Source organism: Staurois parvus, unplaced genomic scaffold (assembly GCF_062004578.1).
Source record: "Staurois parvus isolate SC_StPar_1 unplaced genomic scaffold, SC_StPar_1.0 ptg002174l, whole genome shotgun sequence".
NCBI classification, from domain to species: Eukaryota; Metazoa; Chordata; class Amphibia; order Anura; family Ranidae; genus Staurois; species Staurois parvus.
Genome location: NW_028319970.1, coordinates 200067 through 223528, shown reverse-complemented (window position 1 = coordinate 223528; position 23462 = coordinate 200067). Strand labels below are relative to the sequence as shown.

At 40.9% G+C, this 23462-nt stretch overlaps 1 protein-coding gene across 1 annotated transcript; it reads left to right on the top strand.

The window, feature by feature from the left end:
- The first annotated feature begins 1750 nt into the window (after positions 1-1750).
- On the top strand, positions 1751-22643 carry LOC149432284 (sushi, nidogen and EGF-like domain-containing protein 1). The gene is made up of 7 exons (XM_089665287.1): positions 1751-1811; positions 6667-6705; positions 11697-11824; positions 13466-13750; positions 17804-17914; positions 18920-19111; positions 22431-22643. Exons 1-7 carry the CDS (start codon positions 1751-1753, stop codon positions 22641-22643), a joined length of 1029 nt encoding a protein of 342 aa, XP_089521413.1.
- The last annotated feature ends 819 nt before the right edge of the window (positions 22644-23462 follow it).

Genomic DNA, 23462 nt, shown 5'->3' with positions numbered 1-23462 from the left:
TCAGACAGGATTTAACCATTAGCCGCCCGGCCAATGGCCGTTTGGCGGCTTGAAAAGCGCTGCAGCTTTCCGGGTGCATGCCATTTGGCGTGCTCCCGCACATGCGCCGTTTGCGCTATTGCAGAGCGGCGCAGCAGCGGGATCTGTCACCGCCCGTGCACCTCGGACACGGCCGATGACAGATCCGAGTACCGGCTCCCTTTGCCGGTACCATGTGACCTGCCGCGACCAATCACAGCAGGTCACATGACAGTTGTATACAATGGATGGCTTCATTCATGATGCCATCCATTGTATACTAGTGCCTAGCTGTGAATGGTCACAGCTAATCACATGCACATGTCATGTGATTAGCTGTGACCAAATCACAGCTAAGCACAAAAAAAAAAAAAAAAAAAAAAAAGCTGAATGAATCGATTTCATTCAGCTAAATGCTTGCTTATAGCAAAGTAATTCTTTGCTATAAGCAAATTGTGTAAAAAAAAAAAAAAAAATACTGATCACTTCCCCAAAGTAGTACAATGTTACTATGGTAACATTGTACTATTTTGGTCATAGTAAAATATGAAAAAAAATCTTAAAAAAAATAAAAAAAAATGTAATAAAAAATTAAATATAATAAAAAAATAAAAAAAATTTAAAAAAAATATAATTTTTTTTTTTTTTCATACTGTCACCAGTCAGTGTCCCTGTTCACCGCCATGCCAGGTATATGATGACGCTGTACTGCACTGGTGACAGTATGTAAAAAAAAAAATAGTGAAAATAATATTTTTCATTTTTTCATTTTCGGAAAAATTATGACAAAAAAATACAACTTCAAAAAACTCACCATGCCTCTTATGAAGTACGTCGGACTGTCTACTCTGCAAAAAGGGGTCATTTGGGGATATCTGTACTATTCTGACATTCTTGGACCTCAAGAAATTAGATTGGCTGTCAGTACTTCAGGATCGATCAATATTCAGATCTATACCATAGTTTGTGAACTCTATAACTTTCCTACAAACTAAAAAATACATCCTAATTTGGGTTATTTTCACCAAAGACATGTAGCAGAATACATCTCGGCCTAAATTTATGAAGAACAATTATTTATTTGTAAACTTTTATAACAGAAACAAAGAAAAATGTGTTTTTTTTTCAAAATTTTTGGTCTTTTTTTGTTAATTTAGCAAAAAATAAAAACCAAATACCACCAAAAGAAAGCTCTAGTTGTGTGAAGAAAATGATAAAATTTTAGTTTGGGTACAGTGTTGTATGACCGCGCAATTGTCATTCAAAGTGTGAGAGCGCTGAAACCTGAAAAATGGCCTGGGCAGGAAGGTGTAAAATTGCCCGGTATTGAAACGGTTAAAGTTCGTTGTTAACAAATTTAATATATAACTGAAGACAAAACTTTGCTGACTCTTTGCTGAAGAGTCCACTCCATCTGGTGAGTGGGGATAGAGCATTTATCACGGATGGTGTGAGCACATTTGTTTGAAGAATTTTTGGAGCACGTTTCTTTTTGGGATTGAGCACAATTTATATATATTTTTTGTGTGGACTTTAGATTTTTTTGGGACTTTATCATATTTTTAATTTTCACATATAATTTATTTGCGCTGTGGAGTGTTTACAATTTTAACGATTATTATTGCCTTACAAAAAGGGTCGTGCAAGAGAGCCTGTTGTTGAATTAAAACCTGATGTGGCCTTCTTTTGACTAGGTGAGAAACATCCGGGTTCTTGCGTAAAACTATTGACAATGGAAAAACCCAACGTTTTTTCTAAGGGCTTCTACACTATTATCCTTCTACTTGTGCTAGGTAAGTCCAAATTTATCCTGCGATTCTTTTGATGATGTCACTTTTTCTGGATTGACCTGTTATTAATCCATCCTTACCTGTTGTTTTTGGTGTTTTTTGCCATCTTTGTCCCATTTGGGCAATTTACCTTTTTTTCCAACAGGAAGTAGAATCTCTGTAGAGCAGCGGTTCTCAACTTGTGGGTCGTGACCCCTTTGGGGCACAAATGACCCTTTCACAGGGGACGCCTAAGACCATCGGAAAACACATATTTCCGATGGTCTTAGGAACCGAGACACCACTCCTCTATCCATCTCCAGGCGGGTCCGTCCACATGCAGATACGCCCACATACGAGTACCTGGTGTGATGACATCATCGCGCCAACCCCATCACATACACCCCCTACAAATACAGGTGTATGTCACAGGGTTGGCGCCATAATGTACTTATGTGGACCAGTCACACATGTGTAAAGAGCAGCTACTGTGTTGAAAGCAGCTGCTGTGTTGAAAGCAGCAGTATTGGAGGTAAAACGACACTTCATGAATTATAATTACTGGGTAAATGTAAAATCACGTACTGTAAAATCATCAACTACTGCAAAAAAAAACATCCTGCATATCAGATATTTACATTACGATTCATAATAGTAGCAAAATTACAGTTATGAAGTAGCAACAAAAATAATTTTATGGTTGGGGGTCCCCACAACATGAGGAACTGTATTAAAGGGTCGCGGCATTAGAAAGGTTGAGAACCACTGATCGAGAGGAAGGTAAAATTCAGCCTTAGGCAGCTGTCAATAGAACGGGTGTCACCATTGAATGATTTCCTCTTACTTCCTTTTCTAGTGAACAGTGTAACATTTTGGGTGTCCCATCACTTATTGTCCTAGTGGTCAATGGTCACCAACACAAAAAGCAAAAAAAAACCCAACAGAGATTGTAACCCACAAGAAAAAGCTCCCTTACAGTAGAACGAAGGGCAATTTTTTTTTTCATTTTGGATAGAGTTATGCAGGCCATAGATGGGGAGAAATCCGGCCGATTTTTCTTTAAAAAATCGGTCGTTCAATCGGCCGACGTTACCAGGAACGGTAAAAAAAAACGGCCGATTTTCATCCCGTCTACAGCTGGCAAAAAGTGTCTCTGCAGAGAGCTCCGCTATTTCTTTGACATTTATAGCGGCTGCAACATTGTATCTATTTGTATCCATTTCGGATACAGATGTTTTTATTCGGAAACGAATAGATACAATGTTGCAGCCGCTATAAATGTCAAAGAACTGTCAAAGAAATAGCGGAGCTCTCTGCAGAGGGACACTTTTTGCCGGACTGGAATTCTTCTTCTTCTTCTTCTTCTTCTTCTTCCTCGTCTTCATCCTCTTCTTCTTCTTCTCCATCCTCTTCTTCTTCTTCCTCTTCATCCTCTTCTTCTTCATCCTCTTCTTCTTCTTCCTCTTCATCCTCTTCTTCTTCTTCATCCTCTTCTTCCTCTTCTTCTTCCTCTTCTTCTTCATCCTCTTCTTCATCCTCTTCTTCCTCATCCTCTTCTTCTTCTTCATCCTCTTCTTTTTCCTCTTCTTCTTCTTCATCCTCTTCTTCTGCTTCATCCTCTTCTTCCTCCTCTTCTTCTTCATCCTCTTCTTCATCCTCTTCTTCCTCTTCTTCTTCCTCTTCTTCTTCTTCTGCTTCTTCTTCCTCTTCTTCTTCTTCATCTTCTTCATCATCTTCTTCTTCTTTTTCTTCTTCTTTTTGTTTTTCTTTTGCAGGTCACTGCTCATGCGCAGGGTTTTTTTACCGGTAAAAAGATCGGCCGATTTGCCCATAATTGCCGTGAAAATCGGCCGATCCTTTTCCAACTTTACCGATAAAAAAAATCTGCCAAATACCGAAAAACAGCCGACCAATTAACCCACTAACGATCCAAAAATCATCCGATTTTATTTTCGGCCGAAAAATCGGCCAATTTTCGACCCATCTATGGCCTGCATTAGGCAGGTTATACTTCCTTCAGCTCTTTTTTTGCCAGCTGTGTCCCATTGGGAAGATTTTTCTTCACTTTCTGTTACATAGCCAAAACAGAGAGTGAGAGGAAATCCCTATAAAGTGAAGGAATCCTTGGTTGACACCAGATCTCCCCTCTGCTCCTTTTTTTTTATTATGGTGTGTTGTCGACTGTTCTTTCTGCTTCTCTAGAGCAGGGGTAGGCAACCCCCAGGACTAGTGCCAGAGATGGCACACGACAGCATCAAGGATGGCACCCAAGGGGAGCCCTGGGAGACCCACCTTCCAAACAAAAAAGCTGGTCAATGGCTGCACGCAGAAGAAGCAGCACGGCTGGTGCCTACCCACCTCTATTTCCGCTGGTGTCGGTTCCTGCATTGCTCTGTCCACACTGAAGCAGTGTGGAGTCAGATTCCCCAGGCTGCTTGTTATCACTTTGAAAGGATAATTATATTCAGTATTTTTCATCCTCTATGGTACAGCACTCTTTTAGCTTGAGTCGGCTCATGGCCAGGCTTTTACTATCGGTGTCCCTGCGCTCCCTCCGATTATTTCTCTCCCTCAGCATCCATTAGCCTGGTTCAGCTTGGAGGGGATATAGTTACATAGTTACATAGTTAGTCTGCCTGAAAAAAGACAAAAGTCCATCCAGTTCAACCATTTAAAAAAAAAGTTATAATCCTACACCCATACAGCCAGAGAAGTTTATCTTCACATGGCTGAGGTGATCTGAGGTGTGAAGTGTATGATTTGGGTTGATCTGAAGTGTGATGGTGCAGTAATTGGGGTGATACGACCTGTAAGGGAGCAGGAATTGGAGATGATCAGAGGTGTAAAGGTGAAGGAATTGGGGTGAACCGAGGTCTGGAGGTGCAGAAATTGGGCATGACCTGAGGTGTGAAGGTTCAGAAATTAGGAGAGATCTGAGGTATGAAAGTGCAGAAATTGGAGCTGATCTGAGGCTTGGAGGTGCAGGAATTGGGGCTGATCTCAGGTTTAAAGGTGTAGGAACTGGGGCTGATCTGAGGTGTGAAGGTGCAGGAATTGTAATCACAGTTCGGAGGGTTCAAGAATTGGGGCTTATCTGAGGCCTGAAGGAGCAAGATTTGGGCTGATCTAAAGCCTTAAGGCACAGGAATTGTCCCTGGAGAATGGGGTGTGATGTTGCAGGATTTGGGTGAGCTGAGGTGTGAAGGTGCAGAAATTGGGGCTGATTTGAGGCTTGGAGATGCAGTGACTGGGGCTGATCTGAGGTGTGAAGATGCAGAATCCGAATCCCAAGGTGAACTGAAGTGTGAAGATACAGATGCAGGAATTGGGGTGATGTGAGATGTAAGGGTGCGGGAATTAGAGGTGATCAGAGGTGTAAAGATGCAGGTATTTGCTTGATCGAGGTGTAAAAATGTTGAAATTGGGATAGTCTGAGGCCTGAAGGAACAGGAATTGGGGTTGATCTGGGTTGTACAAATAAAGGAATTGGGGTGAACTGAGGTCCGAAGGTGCATGAATTGGTTGTAACTTGAGATGTCATGGTGCAGATATTGGGACTGACCTGAGGCATGAAGGTAAATAACTTAGGACTGATCTGAGATGTGAAGGTGCAGTAATTGGGGTGATCTGAGGTGTGACGGTGTACAAATTGGGGCTGATCTGAGGTTTGGAGATTATCTGAGATCTGGAGGTGCAGGGGTTGGGGTGATCTGAGGTGTGAAGGTGCAGAAAGTGTGATCAGAGTTCAAGGGCTTCAGGAATTGGGGCTTAGCTGAGGCCTGAAGGCACAGAAATTGTCGCTGGGGACTGGGGTGACCTGAGGTGTGAAGGTGCAGAAACTGGGGTGATCTGAAGGGTGAAGGTGCAGGAATTGGTGTGATCTAAGGTGTGAATGTGCAAGAATTGGGTTGAATTCAGGTGTGAAGGTTCTGGAATTGGGGCTTATCTGGTGTGTGAAAGTACAAGAAATGGGGTGATCTGGGGTGTAAAAGTACAGACATTGGGGTGATCCGACGGGTGAAGGTGCAGGCATTGGTATGAGCTGAGATGTGAAGGTGCAGGAATTTGAGCTGATCTGAGGCCTGGAGATGCAGGAATCTGGGGTCTGGAGGTACAGGAAGCTGGGTGATCTGAGGTGTGAAAGTGCAGGAACTGGAGCTAATCTGAGTTGTGAAGGTGCAGGAATTAGGACTGATCTGGAGTGTGAAAGTGCAGAGACTGGAGCTGATCTGAGGCCTGAAGAAACATGAATTGGGCCTGATCTGGGGTGCAAAACTGCAGGAATTGGGGTGCTCTGAGGTGTGAAGATGCAGGAATTTGGTGATCTGAAGTTTGAAGATGCAGGAATGAGGGCTGATTTAGGGTCTGAAGGTGCATAGATTGGGTTTGATCTGAGAGAACTTTATTAGGGTGACTATTATCACCTCACACTTCATTTCCAACTGTATATTTCGCAGAAGTCCTCGGTTGACATATTAATTTCAGCCTTACCATACTTGCCCCACAGCACGTGTTCTGCACATGTGTTCTGGAAAAAGGGTAAGTTACCATTTACCATCCTTGATAGCTCAATATTTTCTTACTATTATTCAAAAGGTTTACAGCATTTACTGTATAAAAATTCCTTTTCCTGATTGAGTGTGTAAAGTTGACTTTATTTTTCTATAACTGACACTCTCAATTTCTTCGAAAACATTTTTCAGCAGACTATGCTCAAAAGGTTACCTACCCCTGCTCTAGAGATTCTAATGCCCCAGGGACACTAGTTCAAAAATAAACTGACTAAGAGGGGACTTCCCCCAAACATTGGAGACATATGCGTATTTTGTATTTATTTTCAATATTATTTGTTTAATTTTTTGGAATTTTTTCTTTGCAGCGGACTTTACCACACGCACGATATCTTCAACATCTTCAAGTAAGAAACATTAATCTGCTCTTTCAGTGCAAAATTTCTATTGCTACATAAGTGATACCATTGTCATCTATATTTAGAGTAAAAAAAAAATGTTTTTTTAAGAAGGTAGACTGTACACAATGTGAGATGTTTTATAAAGTTTATTGTTTAAAGGACATCTGGATTGAGAAAAACATGGAGATTGTCACAATTGTTGTCTCCTGAAAATCACCATTGCCTGGCTTTTATGCTCACTCCTTAATACTTTAACTTTTCCCGTCCGGCCCATGTACATAAACGGCCAGACGAGAGCAGTGCAGGAGTGGGTTGCCATTTATAAACGTCCTCCCGTATCCATTGTCTGTGTTCGCTCCCTTGGTGCCCGCTGTGTCCAGAAGACATCCACTCTGTATCCAAAAATACAAATAAAAAGTGCAGCACTAAAAACAATGTATCATAGCCCACATACAATATCAGCTAAAACGGCATACGTCCATATGTGACATTCTGTGCATGTATAGGTGAGATAGCAGCAAAAAACTTCAGTGTTGGTGCTCCAGAATAGTGGGGTAAGAATACACACTCACCAGATGCGTAATGTAAATATGCAATAAATCAATCAGTGGAGGTTCCCTTTAGAGATCGGGTATGTGCCAGGTCAAGGATAATCCTCCCTCTGGATGATGGTGGTGCCTCAGAAGTTCCCAGGTGGTAAAGGATCCAATCAGCCAGAGGTGGGTGGGTGTAGAAGATTGTCACATATGGACGTATACCGTTTTAGCTGATATTGTATGTGGACTATGATACATTGTTTTTAGCGCTGCACTTTTTATTTGTATTTTTGGATACAGAGTGGATGTTTTCCGGACACATCGGGCACCAAGGGAGCGCGCACAGACAATGGATGCGGGAGGACGTTTATAAACGGGAGCGCGCACAGACAATGGATGCGGGAGGACGTTTATAAACGGCAACCCACTCCTGCACTACTCTTGTCTTTGTGTTGCTACTGAGGTTTTTTATTGGTTACCTTTAGTGCTACAGCTGCTACCCAGAGAGCGTTCACTTTTATCTCCTCTTGTATCCAAAAATAAAAATAATAACCTAGAATAGACTCTAACCCTTCCACATTCTATCCAAAAATTAAAATAATAACCTAAAACAGATTCTAACTCTTCTACATTCTATTGAAAAATGAAAATAATCACCTAAAACAAACACTAACCCTTCCACGTTCTATCCAAAAATTAGAAAATAATAACCTAGAACAAACACTAACAATTCCGAGTTCTATCCAAAAATGAAAATAATAGCCTAAAAGAAACACTAACCCTTCCACGTTCTATCCAAAAATTAGAAAATAATAACCTAAAACAGATTCTAACCCTTCTACATTCTATCAAAAAAATGAAAATAATCACCTAAAACAAACACTAACCCGTCCACGTTCTATCGAAAAATGAAAATAATAACCTAAAGCAAACACTAACCCTTCTACGATCTATCCAAAAATTAGAAAATAATAACCTAGAACAAACACTAACCCTTCCACATTCTATCCAAAAATGAAAATAATAGCCTAAAAGAAACACTAACCCTTCCACGTTCTATCAAAAAATGAAAATAATCACCTAATACAGATTCTAACCCTTCTACATTCTATCAAAAAAATGAAAATAATCACCTAAAACAAACACTAACCCTTCCGAGTTCTATCCAAAAATGAAAATAATAGCCTAGAAGAAACACTAACCCTTCCACGTTCTATCCAAAAATGAAATTAATAACCTAAAACAGATTCTAACCCTTCTACATTCTATCAAAAAAATGAAAATAATCACCTAAAACAAACACTAACCCGTCCACGTTCTATCCAAAAATGAAAATAATAACCTAAAGCAAACACTAACCCTTCTACGATCTATCCAAAAATTAGAAAATAATAACCTAGAACAAACACTAACCCTTCCACATTCTATCAAAAAATGAAAATAATAACCTAAAACAGATTCTAACCCTTCCACGTTCTATCCAAAAATGAAAATAATAGCCTAAAAGAAACACTAACCCTTCTACGTTCTATCCAAAAATGAAAATAATAGCCTAAAACAAACACTAACCCTTCCACGTTCTATCCAAAAATTAGAAAATAATAACCTAAAACAGATTCTAACCCTTCTACGTTCTATCGCAAAATGAAAATAATAACCTAAAGCAAACACTACCCTTCCACGTTCTATCCAAAAATGAAAATAATAGCCTAAAAGAAACACTAACCCTTCCACGTTCTATCCAAAAATGAAAATAATAACCTAAACAGATTCTAACCCTTCTATGTTCTATCAAAAAAATGAAAATAATCACCTAAAACAAACACTAACCCTTCCGAGTTCTATCGAAAAATGAAAATAATAGCCTAGAACAGGGGTGGGCAAACTTTTTGACTTGAGGGCTGCAATGGGTTCATATATTGGACCCGGGGGCCGGACCAAGAGTAGATGAATGATGTGTATGTGTCATCCATAGTAAGTATAGTAATATTCCCCCATAGTAAGCATAGTAATTAATCCCCCATATAGTAATTCATCCCCCATAGTAATTCATCCCCCATATAGTAATTCATCCCCCATAGTAATTCATCCCCCATATAGTAATTCGTCCCCCATATAGTAATTCGTCCCCCATATAGTAATTCGTCCCCCATAGTAATTCATCCCCCATATAGCAATTCATCCCCCATATAGCAATTCATCCCCCATATAGTAATTCATCCCTCATATAGTAATTCATCCCCCATAGTAATTCATCCCCCACATAGTAATTCATCCCCCACATAGTAATTCATCCCCCATATTAATTCATCCCCCATATAGTAATTCATCCCCCATATTAATTCATCCCCCATATAGTAATTCATCCCCCATATTAATTCATCCCCCATATAGTAATTCATCCCCCATATAGTAAGTCCCCCATATAGTAATTCATTCCCCATATAGTAAGTCCCCCATATAGTAAGTCCCCCATATAGTAATTCATTCCCCATATAGTAAGTCCCCCATATAGTAATTCATTCCCCATATAGTAAGTCCCCCCTATAGTAATTCATCCCCCATATAGTAAGTCCTCCATATAGTAATTCATTCCCCATATAGTAAGTCCCCCCTATAGTAATTCATCCCCCATATAGTAAGTCCTCCATATAGTAATTCATTCCCCATATAGTAAGTCCTCCATATAGTAATTCATTCCCCATATAGTAAGTCCTCCATATAGTAATTCATTCCCCATATAGTAAGTCCCCCATACAGTAATTCATTCCCCATATAGTAAGTCCCCCCTGTGTCAATTCACTTACCTTTGCTCCGCGCGTTCCTCTCGTATTCCCGCGCCGTTCTGGTCTTCAGGGAGGACTGTGAGAGGAGAAGAGTTCGTCACGCTGCCCCGCCTACATCCTGGCTGCCCCGCCTACATCCTGACAGCTGCAGAGTCCTGACGCCCGAGAGGAGGGGGGGGCGGCCATCGGAGGGGAGGGGAGAGGAGGAGAGGAGGGAGGGGAGCGGGCGCCCGGCACACAGGAGAGCCCCATCTAAGTTTGTAAAGAGCCGGGGCTTGCCGACCACTGGCCTTGCGGGAGCCTAGCTCCGCGGGCCGGATTAAAAGGTCCGCCGGGCCGTATACGGCCCGCGGGCCGTAGTTTGCCCATTGCTGGCCTAGAACAAACACTAACCCTTCCACGTTCTATCGAAAAATGAAAGTAATAACCTAAAGCAAACACTAACCCTTCCATGTTCTATCCAAAAATTAGAAAATAATAACCTAGAACAAACACTAACCCTTCCATGTTCTATCAAAAAATTAAAATAATAACCTAGAACAGATTCTAACCCTTCCACGTTCTATCAAAAAATGAAAATAATAACCTAAAACAAACACTAACCCTTCCACGTTCTATCCAAAAATGAAAATAATAGCCTAAAAGAAACACTAACCCTTCCACGTTCTATCGAAAAATGAAATTAATAACCTAAAACAGATTCTAACCCTTCTACATTCTATCAAAAAAATGAAAATAATCACCTAAAACAAACACTAACCCGTCCACGTTCTATCGAAAAATGAAAATAATAACCTAAAGCAAACACTAACCCTTCTACGATCTATCCAAAAATTAGAAAATAATAACCTAGAACAAACACTAACCCTTCCACATTCTATCCAAAAATGAAAATAATAACCTAAAACAAACACTAACCCGTCCACGTTCTATCGAAAAATGAAAATAATAACCTAAAACAGATTCTAACCCTTCCACGTTCTATCCAAAAATGAAAATAATAACCTAAAACAAACACTAACCCGTCCACGTTCTATCCAAAAATGAAAATAATAACCTAAAGCAAACACTAACCCTTCCACGTTCTATCCAAAAATGAAAATAATAGCCTAAAAGAAACACTAACCCTTCCACGTTCTATCGAAAAATGAAAATAATAACCTAGAACAAACACTAACCCTTCCACGTTCTATCGAAAAATGAACATAATCACCTAAAACAAACACTAACCCTTCCACGTTCTATCAAAAAATGAAAATAATAACCTAAAACAAACACTAACCCGTCCACGTTCTATCGAAAAATGAAAATAATAACCTAAAACAGATTCTAACCCTTCCACGTTCTATCCAAAAATTTGAAAATAACTTAAAGCAGTCTCTAACCCTTCCACGCTCTATCGAAAAATGAAAATAATAACCTAGAACAAGCACTAACCCTTCCACGTTCTATCCAAAAATAAAAATAATAATCTAAAAGTACTCTTTCACACTCTATCCAAAAAAAAATAAACAATAAAAATTACCAAAGTCCTATTTGAAAACTTTCATGGAGAAGCTTTTTAAGATTACATAAAGATGAACATCCTTCTACATCAAGGGATTTGTGCAAAACATATTTGTATTTGGTAGTTGTAATTATGAAAATAACATTTTGTTATCTGTCTGATCTGCAGGTCTTTTGTACCCGTATGGAGCTTCTTCAAATGATACCACTGCTCCAAAATTGGATGAGGGACTCAATGGCCCAATAAATCTTTCTAGCAAGTTCATTTTCTTTGGAAACGTATCTACCAGTATCTATGTGAGTACTCCCTGTATGTAAATTCATTTGGCTTGGCCTCTTCCCTGCAACTTCCTGAGTCTATCTACTGTTCAAAGGTCAAGAGGTTTTGTACATAAATTCTTTCTATATTTTAATTAGGACTCATTTAATCAAATTAGAAATTAATATATTACATTTTCCTGTTGAGCCAGCAGCTAAAGCTTTAGGGTCCTTTTCCCACTTTCCAGGCTATCACTTTGCTTCTTTGATGTAAAAAGCCTGTTGCTTATAGAATTCAATGCTCAAACTGAATGTGGTAGTAAAGCGGTTGTAAAGGCTCGAGGTTTTTTACCTTTATACATTCTATGCATGAAGTTAAAAAACCTTCTGTGTACAGCAGTGCCCCCAGCCCCCTCAATACTTACCTGAGCCCTATCACAATCCATCGGTAGCTGCTTGCTATGGGGGCACCCGACAGAAAGGAGGAGCCAGGAGAGCCAGTGAGGGACCCGAAAAGAGAAGGATCCAGTCTGCACTGTACAAAACCACTGCACACAGCAGGTATGTATGGACATGTTTGTTATTTTACAAAAAAAAAAAAAAAAACCTTTAGTATCGCTTGAATTTTACCTACAGGTAAGCTTATAATAAAGATAATAATAAGTTAAGGTATATTAAAGGCCACGTCACATGACAGGGCGGGGTCACGCATGCTGAAGCGCACAGTGCGCAGAAGTCACCAACTGTCTGCAGAGTCAATAGCTAAAGACCTCCACACTTGGTGTGGCCTTCAGATGAGCCCAACAACAGTGCGTAGAGAGCTTCATGAAATGGGTTTCCATGGCCGAGCAGCTGCATCCAAGCCTTACATCACCAAGTGCAATGCAAAGCGTCAGATGCCGTGGCGTAAAGCACGCCGCCACTGGACTCTAGAGCAGAGGAGATGTGTTCTCTGGAGTGACCAATCATGCTTCTCTGTCCGGCAATCCGATGGATGTGTCTGGGTTTGGCCAGGAGAACAGTAATTACCTGACTGCATTGTGCCAAGTGTAAAGTTTGGTGGAGGGGGGATTATTGTGTGGGGTTGTTTTTCAAGGGTAGGCTTGGCCCTTTAGTTCCCGTGAAGGGAAGTCTTAAGGCGTCAGCATACCAAGACATTTTGGACAATTTCATGCTCCCAACTTTGTGGGAAGAGTTTGGGGATGGCCCCTTCCTGTTCCAACTTGACTGCGCACCAGTGCACAAAGCAAGGTCCATAAAGACATGGAGGAGCCAGTTTGGGGTGGAGGAACTTGACTGTCCTGCACAGAGTCCTGACCTCAACCCCATAGAACACCTTTGGGATGAATTAGAGCAGAGACTGTGAGCCAGGCCTCCTCCCCCGACATCAGTGCCTGACCTGACAAATGTGCTTCTGGAAGAATGGTCCAACCTTCCCATAGACACCCTCCTAAACCTTGTGGACGGCCTTCCCAGAAGAGTTGAAGCTGTTATAGCTGCAAAGGGCCGGGCCAACTCAGTATTGAACCCTACGGACTAAGACTGGGGGGCCAATAAAGGTCATGCGTGTGGAAAGGCAAGCAGCAGTTTTAGAATGCTTTTTAAATTTTAACCAGTTGATTTTATGGAATAAGTCTTATTTTATTTGTTATTTCAAGAAGGTATTTCATCTGTTTTTAGGTCGTTAACAATGGAATGCTAACATTTAACACATACATCAATATTGACACCGCCCAAAAACTCCCAGTTACTGGCACCCCCTTCGTTTCTGTGTTCTGGGCAGATGTGGATATCGACACAGCAGGGGACATATATTACCGACAGACCAATGACACCAGCCTCCTAAACCGTGCCACGAGCGATATCAAATCTTACTTCAATCTTTCCACATTTTCAGCGACATGGGCATTCGTGGCCTCATGGATTGATGTGGCATATTGTGGATCTTCACCCTCATCTAGCACGGTAAATCTATTGAAAGTATGCTGAATTATTCAACAAGTGCAGCATGGCACCTTGAGAAAGAAAAGCAAATTTCCCTTGGACTGCAGATAATCGCCCTACGAAACAGAGCAAAGAATATTTGTTTCATTCATTAACCACTCGCCCTCCTGAGGATTTACCCCCCTTAATGACCACGCCTCTTTTTGCTACTCGGCGCTGCACTAATTCAACTGATAATTGCGCGGTCATGCAATGCTGCACCCAAACAAAATTTACGTCCTTTTTTTCACACAAATAGAGCTTTCTTTCGGTGGTATTTGATCATCTGTGCGCTTTTTATTTTTCACGCTATAAACAAAAAAAGGCCAATAATTTTGAAGAAAAACAATATTTTTTATTTTCAGCTATAAAAAATATATAGTAAACTCAAAGTTGGTTATAAATTTAGGCCAAAATGTATTCTGTTCCATGTTTTTGGTAAAAAAAAGTCCCAATAAGTGTATATTGATTGATTTGTGTGACAGTTATAGCGTCTACAAACTATGGTATAGATACTGCAATTTAAGCCATTTTTCTGCTATACAGCGCAGCGCTAGTTTAACCATTAGCCGCCCGGCCAATGGCCGTTTGGCGGCTTGAAAAGCGCTGCAGCTTTCCGGGTGCACGCCATTTGGCGTGCTCCCGCACATGCGCGGTTTGCGCGGTTGCAGAGCGACGCAGCAGTGCGATCTGTCACCGCCCGTGCATCTCGGACACGGCCGATGACAGATCCGAGTACCGGCTCCCGTTGCTGGTACCATGTGACCTGCTGTGACCAATCACAGCAGGTCACATGACAGTTGTATACAATGGATGGCTTCATTCATGATGCCATCCATTGTATACTAGTGCCTAGCTGTGAATGGTCACAGCTAATCACATGCACATGTCATGTGATTAGCTGTGACCAAATCACAGCTAAGCACAAAAAAAAAAAAAAAAAAAAGCTGAATGAATCGATTTCATTCAAGTAAATGCTTGCTTATAGCAAAGTAATTCTTTGCTATAAGCAAATTGTGTAAAAAAAAAAAAAAAAAAAAAATACTGATCACTTCCCCAAAGTAGTACAGTGTTACTATGGTAACATTGTACTATTTTGGTCATAGTAAAATATGAAAAAAAATCTTAAAAAAAATAAAAAAAAAATGTAATAAAAAATTAAATATAATAAAAAAATAAAAAAAAATTTAAAAAAAAAATATTTTTTTTTTTTTTCATACTGTCACCAGTCAGTGTCCCTGTTCACTGCCATGCCAGTTATATGATGACGCTGTACTGCACTGGTGACAGTATGTAAAAAAAAAAATAGTGAAAATAATTTTTTTAATTTTTTCATTTTCCGAAAAATTATGACAAAAAAATACAACTTCAAAAAACTCGCCATGCCTCTTATGAAGTACATCGGACTGTCTACTCTGCAAAAAGGGGTCATTTGGGGATATCTGTACTATTCTGACATTCTTGGACCTCAAGATATTAGATTGGCCGTCAGTACTTCAGGATTGATCAATATTCAGATCTATACCATAGTTTGTGAACTCTATAACTTTCCTACAAACTAAAAAATACATCCTAATTTGGGTTATTTTCACCAAAGACATGTAGCAGAATACATCTCGGCCTAAATTTATGAAGAACAATTATTTATTTGTAAACTTTTATAACAGAAACAAAGAAAAATGTGGTTTTTTTTCAAAATTTTTGGTCTTTTTTTGTTAATTTAGCAAAAAATAAAAACCCCAGCGGTGATTAAATACCACCAAAAGAAAGCTCTAGTTGTGTGAAGAAAATGATCAAATTTTAGTTTGGGTACAATGTTGTATGACTGCGCAATTGTCATTCAAAGTGTGAGAGCGCTGAAACCTGAAAACTGGCCTGGGCAGGAAGGTGTAAAATTGCCCGGTATTGAAACGGTTAACGGACAATTGCGCGGTCATGCAATACGGTACATAAGTGAAATTTACATCTTTTTTTTCCCCACAAATTGAGCTTTCTTTTGGTGGTATTTGATTGCCTGTGTGGTTTTTTTTTTTTGCGCTATAAAAAAAAAAAAGGCTGACAATTTTGAGGAAAAAAAAACAATATTTTGGACTTTTTGCTATAAAACATGTCCAGTAAAAAAAAATGCAAAAATCAAATTTAGTCATAAATTTCTGCCAAAATGCATTCTGCGACATGTCTTTGCTATAAAAAAAACCAATACGTGTAAATTAATTGGTTTACGTGAAAGTTATAGCGTTTACAAATGGCGGGAAAGATACTGGGATTTTTAGGGTTTTTTTTATACTAATAATGGCGGCGATCAGCGAATTATGGCAGCGACCAGCGACTTATGGCGGGACTGCGGGACTGCGGCAGACATTTTGACATTGGGGGGTACTGACTTGGGGTCACTGACATCCCCAAAAACACTAATACAGTGATCAGTGCAAAAAAAAAAACACTTACACTGTACTAATGGCACTGGGGAGGAAGGGGTTAACTTTATTTTGCAGGGAAGGGTTATAGGAGTGAGGGGAGTGTTTTACTAGCGGGCGGGGGTGTGTGCTGGGCGGGACAAGGCTGATCAAGAAAGAGAAACCGTTCTTTCTCGATCAGCTCATCCTCGAGCTGAGAAGGAAGTGACAGACAGCACAGCTACTGCAGCTGTGCTCTCTGTCACTGTTTGCCGCCGATCGCCGAGACATAGCCGCTAACGAGCGGCTGTGACCCGGAGACTGACATCTGCGGCAGAGAACCACGGGACAAATAGGGCGGTGACGCGCCTCGCGCGCGCCCCCTATTTGTTTACAAAACACACGTCTTAAAACGTGGTTTTGCCTGTGAGTGCCGCCCTGCCGCCGTATATGTACAGTGGCTGGGCGGCATGCGGTTAAAATAAATTAACCCCTTCACGCCTGAGGGTAAAACAAATCTAAATGCCTAAGCACAATTTTGCAACGTTGACACGTGTTAGTAAAACCGTCCGTATCATCACAACTACTTTGTACATCCGGGTGGATTATACCGCGTTTATTTCAGGACAAATTGGGCTTTCATTAGGTGGTAAATGGTAATGGACATCTCCTGATTTTTTTTTTTAATTATTATCAAAGGAAAACTGGCCCAAAATAGTAAAAAAAAAAAATTTTTTTTTAAATTTAGCTGTATGTTTCTTGTTACTACCATAACCTACCACCAAAGAACAACCCAAAATAAATTTTCCAGCTCTTGACGATCGCAGCGATACTATATGTGTATGTTATTTGTTGTTTGTACCCGTAGCACAGTCCAGAGATAACGGTGCTCATTTTTTGGGTTTTTTTTTACCTAAAACACACTGACACCAATTTTTTTTTAAATCCTGACCTTTGACCTTGACCGAAAAACACTTACCCTGGCACTGAACTAGATCAAACCTTGATCTAGATATTTTATCTTTATTTTTTTATTTTTTTTTTTTAATATATATTTATCTTTTCTTTTTTTTTTTTTACAAACATTTTTGTTCCCCTCTGTGCCAGGAGTTAGAGAGAAACAATGTATCTCTCTCCTCCATTCATAGAGAGAGAAAAAAACCCAAGGGGGTCGGGCCGTACAGTGACCGATCACTGTGATAGCCAATCAGAGGCTATCACAGCGATCATGTGACCCGGAATCGGGCGTCCTGGGTCCCAATCATTAGAACGTGACCCGGGGCTCTCAGTGAGTGGGGCTGTACGGCGCACTCCCAGCAGAAAGACAGGTACGCAAATATGCGGCCCCACAGGAAAAAGCCCAGTTCTGTGAGGCCGCATATTTGTGTGACATCGGCATCAAGGGGTTAAAGTGGTTCTAAAGGCTTTTACCTTCATGCATTCTATGCTCTATTCTATGCTCCTGACACAAGGGTGGTTAATTATATTTTCATATAATTCGATTAGATTAGACCCAAATCCAATTTTTACATTCTCCGTGGGCTCCTCTGCATTTTGCCAAAATGGCAGCCTTGGCATGATGCCAATTTTTTTACTGAAACTCAAAAAGGCTCTATTTTTTCCTTTTCTGAATCCACAGGTCAACACATTTCAGGCTGTCCTCATCACAAATGGAAGCCTCACTTTTGTGATGCTCAACTATGCCAAAATTCTGTGGACGACAAACATCGTGACAGGAACCCCAGCCCTGGTGAGAATGCAGAGCAATGATCATCTTTCAGAGGGTTTGTTTTTTAAGTTCTGTGGGAAAACAAAAAAAAATCTTTTGACCAATTATGTTTTAAGGATTTTAGAAAACTTCTGATTCCTTACAAAGCAGGGAACAAGATCCATTAGTTCCCTTAGTATAATCCGATCTGCGAGCATCGGCGAACGGATGTCCTCTGGCACCTGCCGATCACGAGGCAGAGGCACAGAACAGAGCTCTGCCTATGTACGCAAGGCAAAGATCCATTCTGACAGGGGGGAGGGGAGTAATGGATCCTGTGTCCCTGCGAAGCAGAGAACAAGATCCATCACTTCCCTTAGTAAAATTCGATCTGTGAGTGTCGGTGAATGGATGTCCGCTGGCACCTGCCGATCACCAGGCAGAGGCACAGAACAGAGCTCTGCCTATGTACGCAAGGCAAAGATCCATTCTGACAGGGGGGAGGGGAGTAATGGATCCTGTGTCCCTGCGAAGCAGGGAACAAGATCCATCACTTCCCTTAGTAAAATTCGATCTGTGAGTGTCGGTGAATGGATGTCCGCTGGCACCTGCCGATCACCAGGCAGAGGCACAGAACAGAGCTCTGCCTATGTACGCAAGGCAAAGATCCATTCTGACAGGGGGGAGGGGAGTAATGGATCCTGTGTCCCTGCGAAGCAGGGAACAAGATCCATCACTTCCCTTAGTAAAATTCGATCTGTGAGTGTCGGTGAATGGATGTCTGCTGGCACCTGCCGATCATCAGGCGGAGGTACAGAATAGAGCTCTGCCTATATAATCAAGGCAGAACTCCGTTCTGACAGGGGGGGAAGTGATGGATCCTGTGTCCCTGCAAAGCAGATCCATCACTTCCCTTAGTAAAATCAGCATATGTATATTCAGTTTTTTTATTTAATAATTTATTTATTTATTTTGGGGTGGGGCCTTCACTCTGTAAAAATAGTTTTTTTAAATGAAATAGATATTATATCAATGTATATTTTTCAGGCTGGGGTCAACAGTGGCTATAAATCCGGATACTATCAAATACCCAGTTCTATGACTGATGAAATCATCAACATATCATCTACAAGTAATGTCAATGTCCCCGGCCGATGGGTCTTCAGAGTGGACAAATTGTTTGTTGAGGATCCCAGCGGGATTTTAGGTAAAAAAAAAAAAAAATCATACAAAATATCTGTAAGTATTATTATTCAAAATATATTTCACCTTAATATATTTTTTTTTCCTTTTATGTGTTATCATATTTTATGTCTTGTTTCCAAAAAAATAATTTTGTAAAATAATTCTATATTAGGAGTAGCAGACAAGAAATGTTTAATATTCTTTTGGCTGGTGTTTTATTAACCTAATATAATATAATTGTATTACCTTAATATAAATAATATATATAAATATATATTATATCTGTTGCTGTATAAAATATAATGCGTGTGCCTGTGGGGCTGGAGTGTTGCTAGATATTTTTTAAAAAAAACGTTCTACAGGTCTATTCTTGAGTTGTTTTTGTTTGTTTTCAACATAAAGGGCCAATTCACACCACATGCAGCCCAGTGCGTCTGGAGCATCAAAAACGTATCGATAGCTTGCGTCGTATCTGCTCACATGAGAAGTTCCTTAGTAAATGTAAAACTGAAGCCTTTCCGGAGTATTTCAGAAGCAGAAAAAAAAAATGTTTTTATCATATACACAACACAACAGATTTAATGTTTAATATTCTTCAACATTTTTTTCTTCAAAAAGATACATTGTAAATATAAATTCACAAACACTTTAATATAAAGACAGTTATTTCCTCATAGTTCCTGCTATTCAGTTTGTATTTCTAGTTACATTGAAAAGAAGAAAATCACAAATACATATTTTTTAAGAAACAAAAAAATTTATATTATATCCACTAAAATATTAATGACTTTACTGTTTAATAATGTGTATTTTAATAATTCCATTTTTGAATATTAAAAATGAATGGAATAGTGTTTTCAGTTTGTGACACTCAGGTAAATTCTGTTTTAACAACATACAGTAAAAAAAAAACATTTGTCTTGGGTAAGTACATTTTAACCTCTTGAACCTTGTAATATTTTGCGATATTCATAACAACACTTTACTGCAGATTTTTATTTGTGACATCAAGTTAAAAAATGTCCATCGATAGTGGATTTTACAACACGGATATTGGAAAAAAAATCATTATGCCTAGTTTTCACAGTAAGTATTCTATACAAATTTGTTTTCCCATTCGGGAAATGTGCTTAATCTATGTTTAAACATGTCCCACAAACGGGACGCGGAGCAGCGCAGAGCTCCACCCATATTTTTCAACAGACGTAGGAAGGACCTTGCCGCGGTTCTGTTGCTCACAATCTGTGAACTTCACAGCAGATGAAACGGAAGAGTTCTTGATTGAACCTTGGCCAAAACATTTTCTGCCTTGTTTAAGAACAAGTTGAACCCTTGTCAAGATTTTTTTTTTTAATACTGCCAGAGTTTCCATTTGGGAGATTCCTCCTCACATCCTGTTGTGCCTCTAGACGGGAAATGAGGCGGAATCTCCTGAATTTCTAACTTTTAGAGCCGTCATCAGAAAACCTTCCATTGGAAGACTTCCCCCCTACGGCTCCAGTTATAGTGTCAACTAGGGGCGGATTGACCATTTGGAAACTCGGGCACTGCCCGAGGGCCCAAGGTCAGTAGGGGGCCCCATGAGATGCCCCTGGTACCTTTTTCATAGGCTTTTTTGAGTTTGGGCAAGGACACAAGGGCCCCATGATCCCCTATTGCACAGGAGCCCCATGAGTTGTCAGTCCGCCCCTGGTGTCAACTGTACATTTGAAGACCTCTCCAATGGAAGTGGAGACAACAGTGAAACCAGACAGGGGTTTGTGACCCTTCCGTGGTACATGTAATGATCATCAAATAATGAACAAAAATTCAGCACTCACACAATATAGAATGGGATGGTGACATTGGACATGGTGGAAGTAAAAATGGGAACTGACTGAACACAGAATATAATGGAGAAGATTCACTGGGTGGAATGGTCCATAGGATAGGCAATAGGAGGAGAAGGCAGACCAAGGAACCAGGGCACCTGGATAGGAGCCACCAAACCTCATCAGAGATGGTGAAGATCCTATGTGACCGAAGTGGTGGCAATGTGTCCTGAGGCTGATGGTGGAAGGAGGGATGGACCAGAAGGCAAGCGCCTGGGAAGGGACCGGCAGCTCCTCATCAATGATGTGGGGAATCCCTCAAAGATACTACACTTGATCTTAGCCAAAAGGCAGAGGAGTGATGGAATCCCTCGAAGATAAGCAGAAGAAAAGGAGAGCGCCAGATCAGGAGGTGTTTACAGTTTTCCACTGAATTTACTCCTTCTTACCTGGCGCCCTCATTTTCTTTGGCATTTGTAACCCTTCCCCCCAGTCTATACAAAACTAGAAAAAGGTTCTTCTTAAACTCACTTGTAAGCCTTCAGGACAATATTTTTTCTAAGGCCATGAGACTGCTGTGTCCTACACAGATTGTGCTAACGCTTCCTCCACCATTTCAAAAATGTTGTATCTCAGTGCTCTCACCAGCGCCACTGAATTTTTACTGCTTTCAGAGTCCCCAGTGAGAAGATTTCTGCTCGCTTTCTTACAGGATTTGATATCCCGATGGTAAGCCTATCAAAAAAAAAAAGGTGTACCCCTGATGACAGTGAGAGTCCCCACCACTGTATAAATGGGTTTGAAAAAGACAAAGAGTTGGTTTGAGAAGCACCAGCAGGTGTTTGGTGAGCAGAAAAAACTGTGTCTTAAGTTTTTGCTGGATTTGGTCATTGCACATCAAAGATCCTAAAGAGTATTGGGTGGGGACTGGGAAGGTCAAGACAGCTAAACAGGCCTGGGAGACCAAGAGAGGGTTTGGGAGGCTGAGAAAGCCAAGGTAGGTAGCAAGTCCATGGAGGCTGGAAGAAGACCAAAAGTTTCATCGAAAGTGAGCAAACCCAGGGGAGGCTGGAGAACCATATTTGGAGGCCAGGAGTGGGCCAGTGCAGCAAGATACCGAAATCGAGGCTGACTGACTCCAAGATCCAGGTAGCTCAGTATTTTTCATTAGTTGTGTTTTCTGATGAAGAACCTCTACTTTTAATAAAAATGGGTTGCCATGCCCTTAAACCTTCCCTGGTGAGGGGGGGACTGAGAAGGTCAGGACGGCTAAGTGGGTCTGGGAGACCAAGAGAGGATATGGGGATATGGGAGGCTGGGAAAGCCAAGGAGGCTGGATAAAATCCAGAAGTCTCATCGAGAGTAAGGAAACCCAAGCGGGGGCTGGAGAACTATATTTGGAGGCCAGGAGTGGGCCAGTGCAGCAAGATACCAAAATCGAGGCTGAGTGAGCCTAAGAGCCAGGTGGCTCAGTAGTTTTCATCGGTTGTGTTTTCTGAAGAAGAACCCCTATGTTTAATAAAATTGGGCTGTTATGCCCTTAAACCATCCCTGGTGAGGAGGGGACTGGGACGGTCAGGATGGCTAAGTGGGCCTGGGTGACCAAGAGAGGGTCCGGGAGGCTGGGAAAGCTAAAGCAGGTAGCGAGTCCAGGGAAGCTGGATGAAGTTCGGAAGTCTCATAGAGAGAGAGCAAACCCAGGAGGGACTGGAGAACCATATTTAGAGGCCAGGAGTGGGCCAGTGCAGCAAGATACTGCAAGTGAAGCTGAGTGAGCCCAAGAGTCAGGTGGCTTTTTTTTTTTCATTGTTTTTTTTTTTCTGAAGAAGAATTCCTACTTTTAATAAAAATGGGCTGCCATGCCCTTAAACCAAAGTGCCGACTGCTATGAACTCACTGTAAAAACACATCTACCACCGAGCTAAACATCCCTTAATACCACACCCTATAAAACACCCCAAGATCAAATTACTGATATGACTGATGTGAATGTACAATATATATATGTATATGTAAAGCGCTGCGTAAATTGACGGCGCTGTATAAGTATGATATGTTACTAAACAACAATATTCCATTGACAAGCTAATTACCTGCCAAAGCACACATGACTTACCTCCTAGAATGCCCTTGCGGATTCCAATATGTTGGCAGCACCACTAAAAAGGTAGGCACTAGGGTGGGAGAAAATATCAGTAACATCATAAAAAGGTTATTATAAGCAGAGGCGGACTGACAACTCATGGGGCCCCCGGGCAATAGGGGATCATGGGGCCCCTGTGTCCTTGCCCAAACTCAAAAAAGCCTATGAAAAAGGTACCAGGGGCATCTCATGGGGCCCCCTACTGACCCCGGGCCGTCGGTCAGTGCCCGGGTTTCCAAATGGTCAGTCCGCCCCTGATTATAAGCATAGTATGTCTAACCACTTCCGATTGTGTCATAACAGGGACCCCAGTTTGTTGTCATTTTGGGGAATGCGCAAAACAGAGAGGCATGAATATGAAAACATGGTCTCTCGGAATGAAACTCATTGGATTAACGAGATATGTACTGGGTGGGTTGAATTTTGATACATAGATCTCAACTGTTTTTTA

Coding starts and splice junctions, on each gene's coding strand:
- LOC149432284 (XM_089665287.1), top strand. CDS start 1,751: ATGGAAAAACCCAACGTTTTTTCTAAGGGCTTCTACACTATTATCCTT. Junction 6,706..11,696: donor GATATCTTCAACATCTTCAA/GTAAGAAACATT, acceptor TCTGATCTGCAG/GTCTTTTGTACCCGTATGGA. Junction 19,112..22,430: donor AAAAATCATACAAAATATCT/GTAAGTATTATT, acceptor CCTGGTGAGGAG/GGGACTGGGACGGTCAGGAT.